This window comes from Mandrillus leucophaeus, unplaced genomic scaffold (assembly GCF_000951045.1).
Source record: "Mandrillus leucophaeus isolate KB7577 unplaced genomic scaffold, Mleu.le_1.0 Scaffold1132, whole genome shotgun sequence".
Lineage (NCBI taxonomy): Eukaryota > Metazoa > Chordata > Mammalia > Primates > Cercopithecidae > Mandrillus > Mandrillus leucophaeus.
The window spans coordinates 722,801-732,785 of NW_012099566.1; the positions used below are offsets into that span (position 1 = coordinate 722,801).

Below are 9,985 nucleotides of genomic sequence, written 5' to 3' on the forward strand. Positions count from 1 at the left end.
TCATCACTGGCCATCAGAGAAATGCAAATCAAAACCACAATGAGATACCATCTCACACCAGTTAGAATGGCAATCATTAAAAAGTCAGAAAACAACAGGTGCTGGAGAGGATGTGGAGAAACAGGAACACTTTTGCACTGCTGGTGGGAGTGCAAACTAGTTCAACCATTGTGGTAGACAGTGTGGCGATTCCGCAAGGATCTAGAACCAGAAATACCATTGGACCCAGTGATCTCATTACTGGGTATATACCCCATAGGATTATAAATCATGCTGCTATAAAGACACATGCACGTATATGTTTATTGTGCTAGTATTCACAATAGCAAAGACTTGGAACCAACCCAAATGTCCATGAATGATAGACTGGATTAAGAAAATGTGGCATATATACACTATGGAATACTATGCAGCCATAAAAAAGGATGAGTTCTTGTCCTTTGCAGGGTCATGGATGAAGCTGGAAACCATCATTCTGAGCAAACAATCACAAGGACAGAAAACCAAACACTGCAAGTTCTCACGCACAGGTGGGAATTGAACAATGAGAACACTTGGACACAGGGTGGGGAACATCACACACTGGGGCCTGTTGTGGAGTGGGAGGTAGGGGGAGGGATAGCATTAGGAGAAATACCTAATGTAAATCACGGGTTAATGGGTGCAGCAAACCAATATGGCACATGTTTACTTTTGTAACAAACCTGCATGTTGTGCACATGTACCCTAGAACTTAAAGTATATATAAAAAAAGAAAATAATTGATCTTGGCCGATGTAGTATTTCCAGTTGCTTTATTCGTATATTGTTATTGCATGGTGGTGTAAATGGAATAACGACCCCCAGATATGGCACTCTACTAATCCCTGCAACATGGATTACCATAACTTGTAAGATGTTACCTTACAAGAATAAACAGACTGTGCAGCTAAGCTGTCATCAGGAGTCTAGTTGCCCTGAAACTTTATTAACTCTCCACGGTGTTCGTGAGCTATCATTCAACCTTGGACATAGAGTGTTCTGCTGAATTCTTCCTCTTTGGAGACTCTGACTTCTTCCGTCTACTCTGGCAACCTCAATATGTTGTCTTGTGCTTTTGGAATAAGCAACGGGCAGAAAGGGAAAGGTAGCAATATTCTGAGAACCTGAACAACAAGATGTGCTTTTTCTGATTAAATAAAATCTACCAAATTTTGAAACAAGTTTATTCTGACAACTTAGTTTCTAAATGTCATTGCCCACTAAATGGAACCAGGGCTTATTGGAGGTATGACTGATTCCAGTTCCGGGGCAGTGGAAACATGACTTAAGTCTTAGATATTTTTTGTGTCACAAAGCAACCGAATTGTTCAAAGACTAACAAAATCTTACGGACTGCACACAGAGCCAGCTTGTATGGGTTACAGCTGGCCAAACTTAATTTGTCAAGCTTCTAAAATATAATTGTTGGGCTGACAATAGCCATCATCTCTCAAAATGAAGAGAGCTTGTTCATGACATGAACAGGTATGGACAAGAGAAAGCGTGGAAATATTTATACCATAATTGAAGCCTATAAATTTTGAACCCTTTTCAATCACTGGAATTTTCTAGTTTTGGTAACATTTGTTATTTTATTTCTTTTTGCAAATGTTAATAATGTTTTAACCCCTTGTAATTGAAAGAGACCAGGACTTAACTGTTTACTGAAAAAGTATCACAGTTCCAGCTGTTTTAAAAGGACTCCATTTCTAGAGGTTTAAATTTCATTTTGCTTTACTTTGTTTTGTTTTTCTAGTGGGGAAGGTTCTCACTCTGTTGCCCAGGTTGGAGTGCACTGGTGCAGTCATAACTCACTTCAGCGTTGAACTCCTGTTTCAGCCTTGCCAGTGGCGGGGACTACGGGTGCACATCACTGTGCCCAGCTCTAGATGTTTGAATTTAAGAATTGAAGATGTGGAATAATATTTGATAACATACCATCTTTTGAAAAACATACCATAGATTTTATTTCTTGGTAGGATGGAGTAGTTGCTATCAATATATCATCCCACTGAAAAAAAATTTAGAAAATTTTACAAAATTTATTTTCAGAACGCTGGAAATCACCCAGTTCAGGACTGTGATGACTGAAAAAAGGAAAAAACCCTCAATACCTCAAAATAGTAAAGCAAAGTCAATGATAGCCCCAGTTGTGTGTTGGGAGGCCTTTTCTGGACTGTGCAAGGAGGGAGAAACCAGGAAGAACGTAGTGGTCTTCTTTAGTTGAGACTAGTAAGGTCAGTCTTGGAGACTGTGGTGGCCAGAAGTTACTGGACATAGTAGCAGAGAGAAAGTATTATGAAGAGAAAGAGCTATGGAAGTTTCCTTAAGTTTTTGGTTGAATACTGAGCTGTGCAAGCACAGGATGGAATCGCATTGGGCTGGGCAAAGAAGAATTACTGAAGAACTGTAAAGACGAAGAATTACAAGAGTTCACACAGGACTGGGAGTTGCCATCATTTATACCACAGGCTTCCAAAAGAATCGTTTCCCAAGTTCTAAGCTGCTCACAAATAAACATACCTCTCAGAAGTACGGACTTTTTACAACTTAGAAAATGATTTATTGACTCAAACATAATAATTTAAATAAAGATAAATACTAAAAACTTCATTATAAGACATTTTAACTGTAATTGAACTTATTTGTACTTTAATATCTCAGTTTTGTAACCATTTATTGTGAACTAACTTGATAATATAAACAACAAACAGGTGTTACATTAATGGATTATCTTCAAAGTGTATTCTTCTCTAATATTTCTTCTTCTTAAGTACATTTGATTTATATAGGTAGGCAAACTATGTTATTGCACATCTACTTAGACAAAATTGGAACTGGAAATCAAATAAATAATGATGGAAGTAGTGGTGAAACGTATATTTAACCTATATTTAATCTATAAACAATAGACTTATTTCTTTAAATAATTAGCAAAACTGAGAGGGCAGTATTTTGCTTACTAGTGAAACTGCATTTGGGAGGAGCGGACCAGCCCCGTTCTACACATGAAATGCTTTTCTCCTTGTTTTGAAGGCTGTATCCTGCGTTGCAAACAATTTGTACAGTATCACCTTCCAGATGTATTTGTCCTGAAGATTCAGAATGACCATTTTTCACAAAAGGAAAGGAACACATTCCTAAGGACCAAAAATTGATTAATGTACAAGATGGAAGTAGTAAAAAAAGTGCATTTTAAAATATTTTGTTAAGAAAGGAAAACTTTGAAAACTGACATAATGTGTAAATTTTCAAAATAATTTAGGTCATGCTATTGTATAAATGACGAAATATATTTTTGTTCCTATATATGTACATATAAAAGAAAGTTAATATTTCATATTGTTGCTGTATGGTTTTTATAACAAAATATCTTGTGTTTATAAACTCTTCTAGGGACAAAACCATATCTTCATATAACTATTTCTCACAATTCCCATAAACGTTTCTTACAAAAGAAGAAAGATCATTACTATGTCCTTTGTTGCCTCATCTAATCTCTCTCCCATTGTTTTTCTTCTTTAATACACCTGTTGTCATTGGAGTCTGGTCTCTATATTTATTGGAGTATTAATATAGCTACACTTTGAAGGACCAAATAAATGATTTATTGAAAATATAAAAGTTTAAATACCAAACCTTACCTTGCAATATGCAAGAGAATGGTAAATTCAAAACAGAATATCTATACAAAATGACTTACTTTAAAGGCAAACTATGATCAGGCTGCTGCCAAATGAATATTAGTAAAGAAATATTAGCAGTCAAATATATTAATCATCAGTCTAAAACAATTAATATATTTCAACATGTAGAGCATTTCCAGGTAATGCAAGACAGTTGATATGTTTATTCTTCATTGATTCTCATAGGAGGCATCTCAAACTAGGAGGACTACATCTCCCACCTTTGCAGCTCCTCTGGTCACTGCCCCTGTGCTTATCAAGACCTTATGATCTTGTCTGGCACATCCTTCTTTATTCACTGAATGACATCCATTTAATGAACAGGGCATTTACTCACTGAGACACTTTGGTGTTGGTGACCATCCTTCTTCCGTGCATGTTATGCGAGTCCAAAAGGATTTTGACGGAGACACAAAATTATATTCACAGGAGTAATAGAAAACTTCCCCTATAGGAACTTGGGAAAATGGCTTATAATTTTCTTCATCATACAGAAATCCATGGCGTATTTTTGGAAAATCACAAAGTGTTGCTGGGAAAAATAACACAAAACTGAAGAATTAAATAAAAAGCTACATTAATGAATCACTAGATTATATTTTAATCATCTCATTTATAGTTTTGTTTTTCATTCAACTTAAATGCCTTTAGCTTAAATGCTTTCCAGTGTACTAATTTGGAATGAAGAAAGATCACTAAATAAGAATACAAGAGTATTTAAGGAAGTCATTTTTTTTTTTTTGAGGGGGAGTTTCAGGTTTCACTCTTGCTGCCCAGGCTGAAGTGCAATCGTGCAAATCTTGGCTCACTGCAGCCTCCACTTCCCAAGTTCAAGCGATTCTCCTGCCTCAGCCTCCTGAGTACCTGAGATTACAGGTGCCTGCCACTACACCCGACTAATTTTTTTGTATTTTTAGTAGAGACAAGGTTTCACCATATTGGCCAGACTGGTCTTGAACTCCTGACCTCAGGTGATCCATGCCCCTTGGCCTTCCAAAGTGCCGGGATTACAGGCGTGAGCCACCATGCCGGACCGAGGATGTCATTGTTAATGAATATAAAATTTATATTTTGAGGTGATATGAAATCTGAACTCTTCTGCAATGTCTTCAAGAACAATATCCTCACACAACAATTTAAGAATGAAAGTAGACTGTATGAGTGGCAAATCTCCCTGATCAGTGTAGTGTACAGTAGAGGAGTGATAGGATTACTCTCAGCTCTCAGATTTCTTTCTTTTTCTATACTCATCGACTGTCATAGGTATCTCCACCAGAAAAATCTGTCCTATATTTTTTTCTGGTGCAGTAAAAATGTTGGGTAGGTAATTTGATTTTTTGCTTATTAATATTCTGATTACTTTCTAGTTACAAAGTTTATATAGTTTTTGTGGAAATAATTTAGAGAGTATAAGAAAATCACTAAGAACAACTCAACTAAGATAAAATTAAAGCTAAATTCTGGTAATTGCTGTATATATAAATGTTTGTTATACTGCAGGTCCAAAACATCTGAAAAAGAAAAAACAATAAAAAGATAATAAAATGATAAAATAATGCAATTAAAAATACAATATAACAATTATTTATATGGTATTTACATTATATTAGATATTATAAACAATCTAGAGATTATTTAAATTATATGGGAGGATGTGCATATGTTATATGCAAATACTACACCATTCTCTCTTAGAGACTTGAGCATCTGTGGATTTGGTTATCTGCTGGGGGTGAAAAGAGTCCTGGAACAATTCCTTGAGGATACTAAGGATACTGAGGATACTACTGGATATATGTATATAGACACTTACACATACATCCATACCCACTGTGGTGCAAGATATATTAAAACAATGTAGAAAATGGGTGAAATCTTCATGTTTTGACTCTATTTTTTTTTGTATATATATTTTATATGTATATACATATTTTTTATTAGACTTAATTTTTATTTACAGTTTTTTCACAGTAAAATTGAGTGGAAGTTACAGAGATTTCCTATATAACACTTCCTCTTCCCTGCCACATGAATAGCCCCCTTCCCCATCAATATTATTGTCATTCAAAGTCCATAGTTTACATTGGGGTTTACTCTTGATATAGTACATTCTATGGATTTGATGTACTTTATCTTTCAATGCTTTTTTAGCTCAAGATATTTCCTCAATATAGTGTGCTCATTTTTTAGCTCAAGATATTTTCTTAATATAGCATTGCTGCATAAGAAATTGTTTTGTTTCTCACCTTATTTAGAAAAAGCATGCAGAAATTCAGCTGACAATCGAGGGAAATTTCTCTTTTTAATCTACCTAGAAGTAATGTTTAATGTTGCACAATATTTGAAATACTTCTTGTGGTATTTAACCTTGTGAAACCTTAAATTTATTACCTAACTGTTTAAAAATTGACATTAGATAGTTTTGGAGAAGATATTGAGGGAAAGACTCCCTCGTGTCTTGATAGTATTAACCTATCATAACTCCTTTTAAATATCCTTTGCTCCTCGAAAATTGCAGTTATAGTACTTGATTTTCATACATTTGTACTAACATATTCTTCACTATCCAGAATAACTTTGTTCTCATCATCCAGTTGTATTCTACCTATTCTTCAGAACTTGCTCTACAACACGCATCGTATAACCATTGTGCACATCCGCAATGGTGCTAGCTAAGAGTGTTATTGTCCTTTTGCAAGCTTACCATTACACAATCTCCCACTTCAAAAGCAGAAAATAATTTTCTTTGTCTCAACATTCTGATAGAATACTATGAATACATTTCTTCTGAGATATATATACACACACACACACACACGTATACATGTATACACACACACACACACATATATACAGACATACAGTCATTTATCACATAATGACATTTTGGTCAGTGACGGATCACTTACATCACAGTGGTCCCATAAGATTATAATGTAGTTGAAAAATTCCTATCAACTGATGACCACCACAACATCACAGTCCAATGTATTACTCACATGTTTGTAGTGATGCTGATATAAACAAACCTACTGCATTGCCAGTCATATAAATAATAGCACACACAATTATGTATGGTGCATAATACTTGATAAAGATAATAAATGACCATGGTACTAGTTAATGTATTTAATGTACTATAGTTGTTATCATTATTTTATAGTTTACTTCTTCTACTCATTTAAAAAAATAACTGTAAAACATCCTCAGGCAGGTCCTTCAGGAACTATTCCAGAAGAAACCTTTGTTATCACAGGAGAGGACAGCTCCATGTGTGTTACTGCCCTGAAGACCTTCTAGTGGAACAAGAGTGGAGGAGGAAGACTGTGGTACTGATGATCCTGACCCTTTGTAGGCCGAGGTTAATGTGTGTGTTTGTGTCTGTTTTTAACAAAAAGGTGTAGAAGGTAAATAAATAAATAAAATATTTAAAAGATAAAATCTTACAGAATAAGAATAGAAAGAAAAAAATATTTTGTACATCTATACAAGATGTGTTTTAAGCTAAATGTATCACAAAAGAGTTACAAGTTAAAAATTTTTCAGTAGATAAAGTAAAAAGCTTACCATAAATTAATGTATTATTGAAGAAAAGTTTTTAAAATAAATTTAGTCTATCCTAGGTGCACCAAAAGCTCAGTAATTAGCACTAAAGAACTTATCCATGTAACCAAGAACCACCTGCTCCCCCCCAAAATATTGAATAAATATATAAATAAAATAAATTTACTCTAGCTCAAGTATTCAGTGTTTATGAAGTTTACAGTAGTGTATGGTAATGTGCTAAGCCTTCATATTCACACACCGCTCACTCAGTAACTTACCCAGAACAACTTTCAGTCTTGCAAACCCTGTTGATGGTAAGAGCCCTATATAAGTCTGCCATTCTTAATATTTTCTATTGTACTTTTATTGTACATTTTCTATGTTTAGATAAACACGTTCTTACATTTGTGCTACAATTGCCCACAGTATTCAGTACAGTAACATGCTGTACAGGTTTGCAGTCTAGGAGTGACAGGCCATATAGCCTAGTTAGGTAGTAGGCTATACAATCTAGGTTTGTGTAAGTACACTCTGTTATGTCTGCAGGAGGACAAAATTGCCTAAAGACACACTTCTCAGAACGTTTTCCTATCATTAAGTGATGCATGAGTGTACACACACACACACACACACACACACACACACAAAATCACCTGTATATAAAACCTTGCAATTTATTTGCCTATTTACATTTTGCTTTTCTTTTAGGACCTTCTAAGTAGTAGGGAGGCATGGGTGGGGTTGTCATATACTTTCTAGCTTCTTTGCTACAGCATGAAGCACAATATATTGCTTGATTAATGTTTTCCTGCTGGAAGCATGCAGTTTTCTGTTTGTACAAAAGTGTTGCTTTCGTGTGTTATTTCTGCTGTTTGGCCAGTTTCTAAATAGACACCAAAATAAAAGTGTAACGTACACTTACAGGTCATTTAACACCTAAACAATTTTTAGACAGAATTTCACTAAAGTTTATCCTGGGACTGGACTAAAGTTTGAAATTTTTTTGTTGGATTAGGAATTGTCAAAATTCTACATATTATCCTTATAATTTTCACTTACCTTCCTCTGCTTCCACCCCCATTTAGAAATCCTTGTGTAATGCCATTTGTAACAGATGTTTAAGCCACTTAATAAATATCATAAACACAGACTTAAGAAAAATCAAATACACTCATACAATCGCACTCCTGTGATTACAACTCAGTACTAAAAGTGAAAACAAAATTAAATGAATTTCAGGCCCATAGAAATAATGTTTTGCCACATTTGTAAGGGCATACCTTAAAAAGAAAGTATTTTATTGTTCATATTTTTCTCTTATGTCAGGACTGAGAAGAAAGTGTTCAAAAAAATTTAAAGATCTGTAAACATTAGAAAGCAGTAAAGCAGTAAAAGAAAAACTTTCTGGAAATCAAAGAGTATAGCACAATGACTGAAACTCCATGTATACACATAGTTTAATCAGTATCCTAGACCGTGTTAGAGATTTTGTTTGCAATTTTTTTGATATGGTGGCTTTAATTTTCACATGAAATAAAATAGGATAGTTTATAATGTTATAAGAACCAGTATATAGTATTAATAAAGAGGTGATATATTATTTCACTTTTGAAATTTGTGGAAGAGCTCAGAAGAAACAGTTTTTTGGCAGTTCACTGGTTTACATATAAAAATAATATTTTCTATTGTTTCATTAAAATATATTTCCCTGTTGAATTATAATTAGACTGAAATGATAATTCCTTCATTTTAATAACATTTAAAATTTAAATTATCAAATCTATGAAAATAAAATTCTAAAAACATATTGAAGGTGGCCGAATCTTTTTGGGGTTGATTTTTCCAGTCAGTGGCATTGCGGAGTTTATGCAGAATTACATTAATATTTCACCTTGTCACCTTTATTATAGCAGATTTTCTCTCATTTGATTTCTCTTTACATTATCTATTTGGTGACCATTTACCCTTTGCAAACTAGAGAATGGAGAGAATTAACTTCATTTTATTTTCCTACTAATTGCATGTTGGAAAATATTTCCAGAAAATAGATGAATATTATGATACCCTTTCAAATTATCCTCAGCTATTTATTCATTTAAAAATAATCTTATGCATATACACACACAATCAATAAATACATTTGAAAAGGAACTAAAATATTCGGATCTGTTTTCAACTTACCTTCTCCCCCAACAGTGGTTACCCATGAGATTAGGATTACACTGAATAAGAGCAACATGCTTGGTAGTCCCAATCACATATAACTAAAAGTACTCCAATGATGGTGGTGTTACTTTAAATTAACAGTTATGAACATGACTTTGTATTTCAGTATACTAACGGGAAGCTACTTTAGTAAATCCCTTTGTGGAAAATATCAAAGTTCATGGAGGGTTGTGTGAAATAAGCAAATAGTGTCTAATCAGTGTTTTCACAAAAATGTTCTCAACTCATTATGTAATGTTTATTTGAGCAAAATAACTGCTGTTCAATTTCCTTGTTGTAGTCACCGAGTCTCTCAATTTGGAATAATCAGAAATAACTGTTTAGAGGAGACAGGAAGCTCCCCCCTGCCTTTTTTTTTTTTTTTCTTTTTTTTCTAGCCAAGGGTTCAGCTGTTTCAAAAGGCAAGCAAGTGCAAGTCGTCACTCCTCATCTTAATACAACATCACTTTTGTAGTCGTAAATTTCTTTTAAAACTGGCACTAATAATTAGGTACCTCCTTAACAGT

The 9,985-nt window shown here is 34.1% G+C and overlaps 1 protein-coding gene across 1 annotated transcript in view; it reads right to left on the reverse strand.

The window, feature by feature from the left end:
- Positions 1-9,609, reverse strand: part of CFHR5 (complement factor H-related 5) — a 30,155-nt gene extending 20,546 nt beyond the window's left edge. The window contains exons 1-3 of the mRNA XM_011995749.1: positions 9,435-9,609; positions 4,045-4,239; positions 2,985-3,161 (exon numbers count right to left, since the gene is read on the reverse strand). Of these exons, the coding sequence (XP_011851139.1) occupies positions 2,985-3,161; positions 4,045-4,239; positions 9,435-9,492 (430 nt within the window). The 5' untranslated portion in view covers positions 9,493-9,609. The remainder of the gene's footprint in view (positions 1-2,984; positions 3,162-4,044; positions 4,240-9,434) is intronic.
- Between the last annotated feature and the right edge of the window lie 376 nt (positions 9,610-9,985).